This window comes from Pteropus vampyrus, unplaced genomic scaffold (genome assembly GCF_000151845.1).
Source record: "Pteropus vampyrus isolate Shadow unplaced genomic scaffold, Pvam_2.0 Scaffold15, whole genome shotgun sequence".
NCBI lineage: Eukaryota > Metazoa > Chordata > Mammalia > Chiroptera > Pteropodidae > Pteropus > Pteropus vampyrus.
In genome coordinates, this window is record NW_011888796.1 from 11,160,322 (window position 1) to 11,173,762 (window position 13,441).

Sequence of the window (13,441 nt, forward strand, 5' to 3'; positions counted from 1 at the left end):
TCCTAAAAAAATTTCCTACACAAATTCAGAGCATAGCAAATTAGGCCTTCCTGAAGCGTTATTTCTGGATATGTTCCCAGGAAACATAAGCTCTTCTTGGCTCTATGTTCTTTGAAGCAGGCACATGTTGACTCTGCTTATACAGCAAGTGTCTCAGAGCCTAGTTCAGTGTTGGGTGCTTAAAGAGCTCTCCTACCTGCAATGTGAACTGATGAACAAAGAGGAGGAAATCTCAGTTCTTAAGAACATAGCCTATTAACCTTCACTCTCTGGTTGGTGGCGAGGCACCTTCTGTTGCCACAGATTAAAACAAAACACCATCAAAAATGGAATCATGCACCTTCACTATTTGACTCCTCCCAAGCCAGGAATTCCAATGACCTGAATGCCAGATTCTGTAAGATGTTGACCAGGGACAAATTTTAACTAAAAGCTCAGGTCCTTTTCCATGGTCCAGATGCCACATGGTTGGATGGAAAGCTGACCACCACCTAACATAACCTCAGACCTACCTTTTTCATTCTGTGAAATGGTGGCTATGGTTGGAAGACACAGACAAGCAGTGGAGAAGTGAAGGTGTTTCCTGGAGGAGCTATGCGACTGAAGGCATGCATGCCTCCTGGGCTCCCACCTCTGGATGGTACACAGCTTTTTAGCTTCATCAGGGCTGCTTCTGATGGATATGCCAATGGAGGTCCCAGACTAGAGAGTCACTCTTTCACGTAGTGCAAGAGATAAAGATGCTATGGCTTCCTTGCCAAGTGTGGGCATCCTGATATTTGCCCACTCGACATTTTGCAAATATCTACTATGTGGGCCAGGCTCTGTGAAGTCATGTTCCTGCCATCAACGAACTTTTAATCTGGAGAGAATGGCTGACTCAAAAAAAACTGTCATAGCTGCAGGACAAGTGCTAAGTCTACTCAATGTTCTAGGAAGCACGGAACAATGAGCTTTTCGGTTTGCCTTAGGAAGTGAGGGATAGCTTCACAGTAGCAGCAATCCCAGAGTCACTGGGCAGACCATATTGAGAAAGCTAACCCAGGAAGCAGGAAGAGCATATAAACAAATCACACAGCCAAGAGAGCATTCGGAGTTGAGCAAACATTTTGGTGAATGATAGAGAGTGGCTAGACATAAAGTGGGGCAAATAGGCAGGGGGTCAGATGATTGAAATCTATAATGCTGAAACAAGGAGAGCAGACTTTATCTTGTGGGTGGGTAATGAGAAGCTATTAAAATCTGAGCAGTTGAGGCACAGTCAGATGAGTATGTTAGAAAGATGATGACTGTCAATGGAAAGACTGGACTGGAGGATGGTGAGAGTGGAGGCCAGGAGATGAATTCAAGCCCTTGGAGGTGGCTTGGGAGGGCAATGGCAGAGGGGAAGGAAAGGATGTAAATCGACGGTACTTGATGATCAGGGAAGAATAGAGAATAAAAGAGAGAAAAGAGCCGAATTAAGATGGCTCCTCTGATTCAGGTTTGGCGAGACAGAAAATACAGGGGAGATAAAAAATGCAGGGAAGCAGCAGGTTTGGGGTGAGAAGAGAGAGATGGTGAACTCCTCTTTAGGTCAGTTGAATATGACTGCCTTTAGGTCCTCCAGGTGCAGAAATCAGCAGCTCAAGATCTCTGAAGGGAGGTCTGAGTCAGAGACCCATTTTCCTTATCAGTAGCACATGGTGGTTGTTTTAGCCATAGAAGTGGGTGAGGTCACTCTGGGAAAGAGCATGGAATGAGAACAGCAGAGAGCCAGGGCGGAGCCCTGGAAATACCAGGCTGTTAGGGGAATATGTGGGAAGAGGAGCCCATGAGGAAACTGAGAAGATAAGGCCAAAGGATAGGAAGTTTCTAGGAGAAAGCACCACCACTCACATGAAGACAGTGGGCCTTCAGGCCACAGTGTCCATCCTTTACAAAGCTCTTTCCAGATCTTTCTACGGTCCACATGGTTTATTTTCTCATAGCCATTTTTTATAAGGGTGCTACACCCACCTTTTATATGTTCTGTTCTGTATTTACCTGCTGGTCTTTACCAATGGAATCAAGTTTCCAATAGTGTTGACTTCTATTTCCCTTTTAGAGTTTGGCCAAATCAGCCACAGAGGGGCTTTGTGGTGTGTGCCCCAGTGCACACAGGATGTGGGCTCCAATGTGACTCAGTCTGCTTTTCTCAAATGCCCGCTGTGAGAATGGCTGCAAATACCAGTCAGGTCAACAGGCTATGCAGCACCTGCCCCACTAATGAGGTGGCACCACAAGAGAGAGTTGGTGGGACCAATATTGCTGAAGGGCACAATGTGGGAAGCAAAATAAAGGGCAGGGAGTGAAGGATTCCTGGAAGAGAGAACATGAAAAGCCTCGTTTTCCACATGAAGGCTCACCTGTGGTGGTCCTGGTACCCGCAGATGGAAGAGAAACTCCCATTCATCACAGAAAGCCAGGCTAATTTCAGACGACTGTTTTCTAAGATATGACTGCATCCTTGGTCTTTGAGGGAGAAGCGGGGAAAGCCAACTGAGGGGTTAGAAGGGACTAACTCTTCAATGCTGAAAATATGCCTTTCAAAAATGAGGAGCAGAAGTCTAGTAACACCATCAAGATTACTGAAGACTGTCTTTATTTTTGGCCAGAGCAGAATGAGGAGCCCAATTCTGTTCCAGCCTCTGAGAAAAAGAAAGAAGGCATCTTGCTCTCTGATCCCTGTGGAGCTATAAGCATTCTCCTCGACCCTGGGACGTGTCCATGGTGACCTCCAAGAGGGGTTCCATGCTTGTGGGGAGCATGTTGAGGTCTTGGGAGGCACAGAGATGGCCTACTTTGTGGTAAAATACTCACTTAGAAGGGTTAGATGCAAACAGAGAGACTAAACTTCTCCTTGTAGTTTCTATTAGCTATGACATTTATAAGTGATGTTCTACACGCAGCCTGCTTTGCATTGTTAAACAGCAGCTGGGTTCTACGTCAAAAGCTGCCCTCTGTGTGCCACCAAAGTCCTTAAAGCATGTCACGTGCCTGGTAAAGAATGGTGGCTAAAAGACCCAGGACTTTTAGAATCCAAAGGAATCTTGGGGATTTGCTTTTCAAAGACATCAGGGCTCTCAGCCTATCTGAGAAGAGGTAGCATAAGTCTGAGCCTATAAGGACCTATCCATGCAGGTCATATGTTGGCATCTTGGAATTAAGTTAAGCAAATTTACTAAATTCTGGCCTTTAAGTTAGATAAGTTCAAGACAATGCCTAGAAAGTCAACATTCGGAAAACAGCGACTGGTTCCCACGACAGCCATGTTGAAAAGTGTCCCAGCCACACAGGAAGCTGTGTCACTCCCCTTCCGTCGCTCCCCTTTATGACCCTATATTCGCTCCCCTTTATGACCCTTTCTTACGAAGGCTTCTGACAAGTTCTTTTTTCTTAAAAAAGATCACACTTCTCTAACTTTTCTAATCTCATTCTGGGACAGGCAAAAGTTCAAAGCTCTACATTTCAAAAACAACCCCAAACCCTGAACTGACTGTTTTGGGATAGGCAATATATTTCCTTTGCTATGAAGAAAAAAAGTTTACATAAGTTTCATTTAAGAAAGACTCCTTAGAAAAGGCAAACTGAGCATATTTTCATAGTCACTGGTCTCCTCCACTCTTAACTGCTATGTTTCTATCAAGGTTATTAGAGCCAAAGCTTTCTTTTCTACTACTGTCATGTCTGTACGCAAACCATATGAACAGTTTCGGTTACCTCTATATTTTTGTACTAACATAATGCCACACACCGTAAGTATACTCGATTAATGTTAATTTGTCATGGTATGGCTGAAGCTCATATCAAGAGAAACAGACCCCCAATCTCCCCCTCTCACACTGATAACTGTGAGTAGAAAGTCACGGAGCTTCTCACTTTTCGGAGCCCAAAGTTCTGGGCTTTGCTAGCCAGAAATCTAGAATGGAGTCCGTCACCTGCACTTTACTGCAGGTGAGCATAATGCTTAATATGTGCAGGTGAGAGGAGCCAGGGCTCTTGAAAAGGCTGGGCCAGCAACAAGCATGGTGCGCTGAGGTCCTGGCTGGCACACCTCCACTGGAATGTTCTACACGTCCCCTCAGTCTGTTTCTTCTCCTATGTACTCTTTGCTATAGACGACACTATGGGTATGCAGATGTCCCAGGCAGACACCCGTGCAGCATCCTAAATTCCTCCCACTCCATCACTGTCGACATTCCATCAGCGTACACTCATTTCAGAGCTGTATCAATTCCATTTCACCGAGATCCTGCGAACGTATTCCTTGTCTCCATTCTTACTGCCGAGTGCCTTGGTCCGATTTCATTTTCCTCCTCAGTTACTGAAATATCTTCCACCTTTCATCTGGCCTCCAAATCCAGAATCCCCTGTCCTCTCCTCACTTTGATTTATCCTTCACATTGCTGTTAGGGTCCTATTTCTAGTATGCAAATCGAAGCAGGTCATTCTGCTGCTGAAATTCCTCCAACAGCTTCTACCAACGTCAGGAAACAAGCCAAAATCCTTTGCCGAGCCTAGCACCTGGCTTTTCCGTCTCCCGCACTCTCAACCCTCATGCCATAGGACCTACTTGGTCAAGTTGTCTCATCACCATGCTTTCCCACGTGCTGCTCCCTCTGTGTAGAATCCTTTCCCTCACCTTTTATACTTGGCTAACCTGCAATTACGCTCTGGCACTCAGCTCCAGGTCTCTCCTCCTCCAGGAACTTTCCTTGATTTCCCTCCACTTTGACTTAGGGCCCTCCTTGGTGCTAGCCAGACCTAGGGTAAGTCTCCAAGATGTTTTCAAAGCTGTTGCACCAGCTTCAGGTACTTGTTTATTGCTCATGTGACAGTGAGTCCCTTGAAGCGGGAACAATCTCTTTTGCCTGTCTCCCCAACAGCTTGTCCAAACAAAGCCTCTCTCAGCAGGTGCTCAAAAAAGTGAACTGACTTGAATGAAGACAGAGATGAAACCTGTTAACCAGTTTTAATTCCCTTCTCTCTGCTCCCATATAACAAAGCCACATCAACCACCAACAGTCTTGGTCTTTTTAAAAGTCTTTAGTTGTTGGGTTTCTACATTTCTGAGGACATGATGCTAATATGAGGGCAAAAGTGCTTTTTCTACCAATGGACTTCTCTTTCATATTTTCTCTTCTTTCTAGGAATTTATGAGAATATCGTTTGTTTTTTTTTTCTTGGCCACATGAAGTCTTTACATGAGGGAAGAGGTAACAGAAAACATCCTACTCATGTGATGCTGAGGGAAAGAAGGCTATTAGAAGTGAGCACTGACTCAGTATCAAGAATCTTTCCTCTTTCCTCTGGGCTAAGTTGAATGCAGTTTTTGCAAAAAACAAGGACAACTGAATTTAGAAACCACAACCAGTACATTTAGGCCATGTATAACCAGTAGCCTCCACAGGGAACGTTAAAGGGGGAAACTTTCACATTCCCACTCAGGCTCTCACTTCTGTTCATTAATTTCTAGTTGAGTAGTTGATCCCAATCTTCCTTTAGCCTGATAAACCCGTCTGAGATCCTTGCCCCAAGGGATAGCCAATCTGTGCTTCAGAGCTGACTTAAACCTTCAGGATGAGTATTTACTATAAAAGGAAAAACAAAGCAAAGCAGGCAGATGATGTTAATTCTCTGAGAGCAGGAGTTGGTCTACTTGGGAGAGGACTTAGTGAGAATCCCTGGCAGGGAGTGCTGACACCAAGACGAAAAGAGGACAAGATCGATGTTTGTGAAAACATAAAAAGAGCAAGAATGTTGGGCCGTGAGCTTTATTTCACACTTTTGACCCGAGAGGCACATTCCTCAGGGACAATTCATAGCCAAACCTGGCTACTCTGTCTAGATGAAAAGGAAGGACTGGATGAACACAGTGTTTCAGCAAGGTATGCACAGCTGTTGGCAAGAATGATGAATTCACACTAAATTAAACATAATTATGGTGACTTTTTATTCTTTTCCCAAGGTGCGGGGTGAGGGCTGACATGCATCCCCCAGAGATTTAGGACTCCTCCAAATTCTACTACAGATTCCTTGTTGTTCTTGTAAACAGGCCATTTAAAAATTAGAAAAATAACAATTAGATGATGGCTGAGGTGGGCCAGCACGTATCGTAAAAGGGCTGACATTCCTGTCCAAAGGCCTGGTCACAAGAAGAAAGAGATGTGGATCTGGGAGGAAGAGCTGGCTCTTTTTAAAAGTACTTCAGCGGATTTTGTATTTCATTTCTCAGAAAGTATGAATTAATTTGGAAATTTAAACCGGCATCTGCTCTTGGACCTGGGAATCAGATGGCACATTTTTGGGACAGGCTTGTTGAGGGCTGCTTCTCTGGCACTCTCCTGGGAGGCTGTCCTGCATTGTCTTTGATGGCAGCATCCTGAGCATTGGCCACCCCGTGAAGACTTGTCAAGGGAGGGGCACTTGGCTTTTACAAACACTGGCCCCTGACTCTGGAATGCTGCTGCTTTCCAGTGTGGACGCTTCTACTATGTGACCTATCAGCTAAATTGCAAATATACTTTTCCCACAAATAGAATCCTTCATTGTCTCTCACATTCCTTTCTTCAAATACATTTTACCCTCTAATTTGCTAAGGGCTTGATATTTTAAATCCTAATCTAATTCTCTGGAAGAAATACAGTTTAGTAGATCAGCAGAAGGTAGGCACACATAGAAGAGAGTCTCCAGTCACCAAATAGCCTGTTTCCTTGGGCCTATAAAGAAAATCTTGGATATAAGATCTTGTCTGTGTCATTTTCTGATTGAAGAAACTCCAGGGAGACAATTCTCATCATTTCTATAGGATAGTCCTTGAACTTTGGAATATTTTGGCTTTTACTCTAAAAGAAATGGGACATTTATTCAAATTTTCTCTCATTCATTTCTCTTTAAAAACGTGTTTTTATTTATTTATTTTTTTACTCATTTCTCCAAATGCCAGCACACAATGAGCACAACTTTACATACTTTGAGAGAATGTCTAAGGTGTGCATGACCTGAAAAAAAACAAAGAAGAAAAAAGAAAGAAAAAGAAAAAAAAAAGAGAAAAGAAAAAAGAAAGGGAAAGGAAGAAAGAAAGAAAAGAGAACAAACCTCCCATAATGGGTCGGTGGAACCAGCATTCCCCTCTGGGAGAAGTCTGTATCCTGGTGAACGGCCTTCCTGAAGGACCCTCCTTACCCTTCAGTACAAAGGCCTCCTTCCCACGGTTACCAATTAGAACCACACATACACTTTCTTGGAAACATGCCATCCAGACGTTCCACTTCGCCTGGAAAGAAGCTAGTCCACGGCAATAGTTGTCTCCGCCTCTCTTGGTCCCTCAGGTACTTCGATGCCCCAGTGACAAATGCCCTGCTGGCTTACCTAAAGCTTGGCTAAGCCTCACCTGCTACCCATCACCTGGGGCTCAGCTGCTTGAGCACATAAGCATGTCACATAAACTCAGAAATGGGTTTTGCTAGGTATCCAAAATTATGACATATTTCCCTGAAAACTGTGAAAGAGAAAGAGGACACACAATCCCTTCCATACCAAAACAAGCATTGTTTTTGCTACATGTTAAACACCTTTAAAGATCCATTTGTATTACCAGAGGAAAACATCAGGACACATCCACTTGTTCTGGGCACTCAGCATGTACTACGGGATGGGGCAGGATGGGGAGGGCACGGACCTACGCAGCCAAGAGGAAGGGTCAGGGAATGCACAGAGGAGCGGCTTCATTCCCTTTAGCTGCCTCTATTTTTCAGCCTGGTGCTCTCTTACAACTGGCACCTTTCTGGGCAGTTGTAGGTATCTTTCTGTGCCTGGGTTCCATGGGAGGGAGGGGACTCGGTACAGAGCCTCCTCTGTCAACATTGATCCTTTTTGAGGGAAAGATTAAAAACAGCAAAACCTCGGGACTATTAATGCCAGCAAAGAGAGTGCTCTCAGAGCCTCCTGTCAGCATCGGAGTCCCAGGAGCATGACTGGTTATTGTTTTTCCATCTAAAATTGTTATTAGTGTGTCTCTGATGAGCATCTTTCCCTAAGGACTCCCCAGCCCTTGAACAATTGGCATCTAAAAATACAGAACACACATATCCTCTTAACCTATCATGGGTAATTTGGAAATTTCTAGCTTCTGATGAGTATCTTTAGAAGAGGGTAGATTTACAGGGCAATGTAGGAACATTTATTTATGCCGCACAAAAGACCTTCATCACCCGTATGCAAATCTGTTATTAGGCTTAAAACACTGTCAGAGAAGTATTTTCACGTCCCTTAAACAGATGCAGAGAGAAAGGTTGAAAGGTTTCTTTGGATATCAAAGGAAAAGGGAGAGAGAAAGGAAGCGCACTACTACAGTTCTGCATTAAGAGAAGTTTAAAAAAAGATTCTGTGGTTTGTTTTGCTGAATTATTGACGGTTCCCCAGCCATGGCAACACACGGACAATAAGGTAGAAGGCTGGAGCAGCTCAGCGTCTTTACAAACAGGGCAGATTAAGGAACGCACGTGCAAACAGCAGATCCTATCAGCGTTGGCTGTGACTCATTTGACTGCAAGTCACTGCATTAAAAAAAAAAAAAAAAAAGAGGGTGTTGACCTCTCTTGCTCTAGTTCTTGCTTCCCAGGTTTTGGCAAGAAGACCTGGAAGGGGAATCCGAGCCCTTCCTCCAAGGTCAACCCTGGAGCTCTGCGAGGGGTGGGTCCAACACATAAGCCTGGGGGAGGGGTGAGTTCCTTCTCTCTTGCTGACTCCCTCTCTTTTGACCCTTCTGACTCCAAATAAAGGGAGAGACTCTATTCCCAGTGGTTTCTCATTCAGTCACTCACCTTTCATACCACTACCTTCTTCTTGGAATGTGTTACGAGCAGTGGTCTGATCTTCTAAGTGTTCACTCCCACCACTTCCTGAAGAGGCTACACTGCTTTGTGGAGACAGGGGGGCATGATCGGATGGGAGGCACTGGGGTCCTCTAGCTCGCAAGTCCTCATGAGACATCCATCCATGTCCTAGAGGCTGGTTTGGCACATTCATGGGTGGGGTAAGGGACACAGATCGTTTCAAAGGGCTGTGGTGTGCCTGGCCTGAGAGAACTGGAAAAAAAAAATAAAATGAAATAGGTTATTCGCCCCCCTTTCGCCTGGGCCGCAGAAGAACCCATAATACCCCTGAGAGATGCCGCTAGCTGTCTTACAACTCCATCAGTGGTCCCAGAGGGTGACTACAGGCCTGGCCCGGTCCTTCCCTTCAAGTGGTAAACAGGATGCTGTCTACCTCTTGGTAGGTTGGGTTTCTCCAAGGCGGCTACACCTATAGTGCCTGCACGTCTGACCTTAGCCTTTGTGTGTGGGGATCTGGTTTTAGTTCAACTTTAGAAATCAGGATTCGTAGCAGTAGGCCCATAAATCAGGCGAGGTGTGACAGCCTGGCAAAGTGGCCATCTGCCAAGAGCGAAAAGAGCATGTGCTGGACAATTTTTTTAAACACACACAAAACGACATTACCCATGTTGTTAGGGTGGACCTTCCTTACCAGTGGGGACCTTTGCTGGGCTGAACGAGAAGAAGGCAGACTAGTCCTTCTGACCAGGAATCAGGGTAACTAGCACCTCTGAAGGGGGTGCAGGCTCAGCGAGGGCCCAGCACTAACACGGACCTCGGGGAATGGAACACTGGCAGTGTGTGTGAAAGGGTTGATTCTTTCGCCTGGCTTCACAGGTTGAGGCCAAACTTATATTGAAAACACTCCCAGGTAACAAGGCTTTCATTCAGGAGCCAGTGGGGTGCTCCCGGCAAGCTGGGAATGGCTTTCACCAGCATGTTCAGCCCTTCCTCACAGTAGGCAACATCTGCGTAGCCCCCAACTTTAATTTCTTTTCCAGAAGACTAGGAAAAAGCAAAAAAATTCACATAACTAGCCAAATTAAATTGAGGTCATTCAAGGGAGGGATTTAACCAAAATCAACGCTGAGGGAGCCGACGTTACCCTTGGTTGGTTTTGCTGGGTGTGTGAAGTGACAACTTTACGAAAGAAATCTATTCATAACATTCTCTCAGCACTGGTTCCTGACAGGTCCAGTTTATTTTGACTGCGGCAGTACTAACATGGAATTGAGCCACATGCATTTTTAAACATTTTTCAGGGAAGTCATTAAGTTTCACCTCAGGCTCTCTCCCCTCCAATGAGGTATTTGCTCTCCTAAGTCTAGGCTAGCACTTCTTTATTGGCATGAATCTTTCTGTGTTTTTATTTTGGAAACAGACTTGGCATCCCAATGTAGTAAGTTCTGCTTTTTGTTAAACTGCATTTAACAAAAGAAGACCTGAGTAGCAGATTACCTTGCCCCCACCTAAAAAGATAAACACCAGAGCCAAAAAACCGGGTGTTTCCCAAACCTTTATTTGGGGCAGTAGTGGTGTGGGTTGGCTGCTTGTGGTCAGCTGACATCAACCAGGCTCTGAGAGCAATGAGTCCACACCTTTATTGTCAATGCTCCCATCTGGCTTCATGTGGCTGGAAGGGCAGCCTTGTGTATGAAAGGGACACAATCAGGTCTAGAAACTTCTTTATTGACAATAAAAGGATGAAAAAAGGGAGCTGCTGAGTTTAGTATTTGTAATCTAAGAAATTTCTAATTTGTGTAGATTCTATCAAAGGCAAGGAATTACCATCTAACTTCAAAATATGCAAAGGGAACATTAAATTTTTTTTTTTTTAAATTTTGACTCTAACAGGCTGAAACAGCTTGCATTTCCACTAAATAGACTTGGGAAAAAACTATAGAAAAAGGCTCCCTGGAAAATGCATTGCTACCTGGTTGGATCAGAATTAGCAAGAGAAAAAGAAAAAAAGGGCAGGAAAAGAAAAATAAAAAATAAAAAAACAGCAGCAAAAATGAAGAGAGAAGCCAATAAGAAGAAAAGCCAGACATCCAGAAAATCCATTTCATGCCTGTCTAAGTATTTATATAAAATTGGGTAGACTTTTTTAGGGCTGCCCGAGTGCTGTGATGTTTCAGCTTAGACGTCTTTGCTTTCTGCTACCTCTGCAACCATTTCAGAATATCTGGTGGATGCTTTAAATGTGCCCGCTAGTTGTGCCCCAAGTGGATGTGGGGGCTCCTCTTCACAGCCAGGATTGAAGCAAGCATGAAACCATAGAAACAGACCTTGCCAAAAAGAAAGACACAGCTGGGAGCTGGCAGAACCCTTAGCACCTAGCCCAGTTAGAGGTGATAACTGAATCGATAACCATGGGGGAATAACGCTACTAAGATCTCCATGTTTGGATGCTAAGAGCAATACCACACATATGTAGTAGTCGAATTCCATTACTGGATAGAGCCAATTTGCTTCTTTCCACCTAAATTTTCCTTGAAATCTATGCCACATCCCCACCTATGGGCACCCTTAGGGAAGCTTCAATATTCAAGGAATCCACTGGCTACTGAGAATGGAACTAAATGTTTACCTAACTTAATGGGACTTACAGGGATTTATTCATAGAAACTACACTTATTTCCGTATACATTCCTGAGCTTGACTGAAGTCATAGGGCATGAAAGTGGCCTCTGCCTCTAATAAAACATCAAGTACATCTGAAGTGCCAGGGGCTTTTCCCAATGACTTTCTACTAAAGGCCCCTTCCTGGCTATATCATAAAGACTCCCACAAAGGGCACCAAATTCAGAATGTCTCCTTAGGATCAACTTTCCATAGCAACCAAACGAACTACCTCAGACCGAACTTTTGATCTGGAGAGAAGGCCATTGGTTTACGGCCAGGCTGGACACTACACCTAAATTGAAGCGAAGTTGTGCTGGGCTAATGTCTCATTTCTCCGAAGAGAAATGAGGGCCCAAGGTGATACAGGCTTGTCTTCCTGTGGGAAGGAGATTGAAGCAGGTGACAGGTGACCTCCAACAGTGCCACTTTGAGGTAATAGTGACCTCAAAGCTGATTTCGGTGTGACTTTGTGTGCTGGAGTACTCTGTTTGGCATAAAGTGGCAGAGGGAGTACATGCCACGGGCAGGAAGAATTCAAGAAAACAAGCCCCACGGTTGTGGAACTACAGAGGTGGCCGGCAGCAGAGGATCGCTGGTTGCCCCATCGCTCCGTGTTTTTTTTTTTTTTTTTTTTAAACCAAAAGAACTCATATGAAGTGGAGAGGGGATGGATATTCAGGCAAAAATAAATAAATACATTCCTTTTCCTACGAGTAGGGAGGGGAGAACAGTGACAAGACAGACACACTGCCCCAGGATGATCCTGGCTAGAGGCAGACCTTTCGAATGTTCTCACTTGCTGACTGCTGTGCGGGTGACAACGGCTAACGCTTCATTCCGATTTAAGCTGCCCCAAAGTCATATTCAAATGATGCAGAATTAAATAACCTTGAAAAATAAAAACTCAATATAGATTAGTAATTGGCAAGTTCCAGTAGAACCGAGGCCCTAAATTCATATTACATTTGTGACTTTATAATAGTGAGGGTGGAAGGCCAGCATGTGTCAGGGAAGATTTATTATACTGGAAATCATACTAAAAATTACCCGAGAGAGCAAAATCCTGCCTCTTTTGCTCTGGAAAAACTGAAGTTAAAACTTAATATTGTGTACAGTATAGATACAATATTGCTAATATTTTTAGAAATCTCTACAAGAAATTTCAGGTATGTCGATAGAATACTGCAAATTTTGGGACACATAAATTCAAGTAAACCAAAACCAAATAATAAATATTGAGTAAGTCTAGTTGAACTATGAAAAAACCAGCTAACAAGAATCTTGCTATAGCAGTCGAGTAGCGTGAAGCACGTACGGAGGGTCTTGTAATCTGGCAATGAACTCTGTCATGCCATCAGGGCCAGCCAACTCCATCAAAAGTTATGATTTCTTTTTTATCTCCGAGCATCTTTAATGTGGCTCCTTTCAATGCCTTTTTAGAGGAAAATACGATACCTGGCTCTGGGTTTTGTTCTCTTGAGTATTTTCTTGAAAGCCTGGAAATCGATTTATTTCCCATTTCCTTTGACCAAACTCGACTTCCTTCTCAACTTTTAATTATTGAAATAAGATTCAGGAAAAGGCTTTTCAGGATGTTTTGTGCTCTTTTAAGAACATTGGGTATAACTACTTTTTCTGCTCTCCAAGATGACAAATAAAAGGGTTTGTGGAAAGAGAAAGTTTTGGGATACGGGTCCAAATATTTCCTTGGTTCACTGTCAGGTCAAGTATTATACCTCACTGTCAAGGAGGGAAGTGATCTCCATAAGCGAACGGCTCAGAAAACTGAAGCTCGACTCTTACATCAAACTTTATCCTAACAAACTTTAATGGAGATCTTTTAAAGATACATTACATACTTCTCTGCTCTCTTTAAAGTTATATATCAAATATAACTTATGCTTTAAAAACTATTGTTA

At 43.9% G+C, this 13,441-nt stretch overlaps 1 protein-coding gene across 3 annotated transcripts in view; it reads right to left on the reverse strand.

Moving 5' to 3' along the window:
- Positions 1-13,441, reverse strand: part of SAMD4A (sterile alpha motif domain containing 4A) — a 209,075-nt gene that overhangs the window by 40,636 nt on the left and 154,998 nt on the right. For 2 of the 3 annotated variants that reach the window (XM_011385293.2, XM_023527235.1), the window contains one exon: positions 8,847-9,110. The exons of the other annotated variant lie outside the window; for it this stretch is intronic. In XM_011385293.2, coding sequence (XP_011383595.1) covers positions 8,847-9,110 — 264 coding nt within the window. The remainder of the gene's footprint in view (positions 1-8,846; positions 9,111-13,441) is intronic. 3 annotated transcript variants of the gene reach the window in all.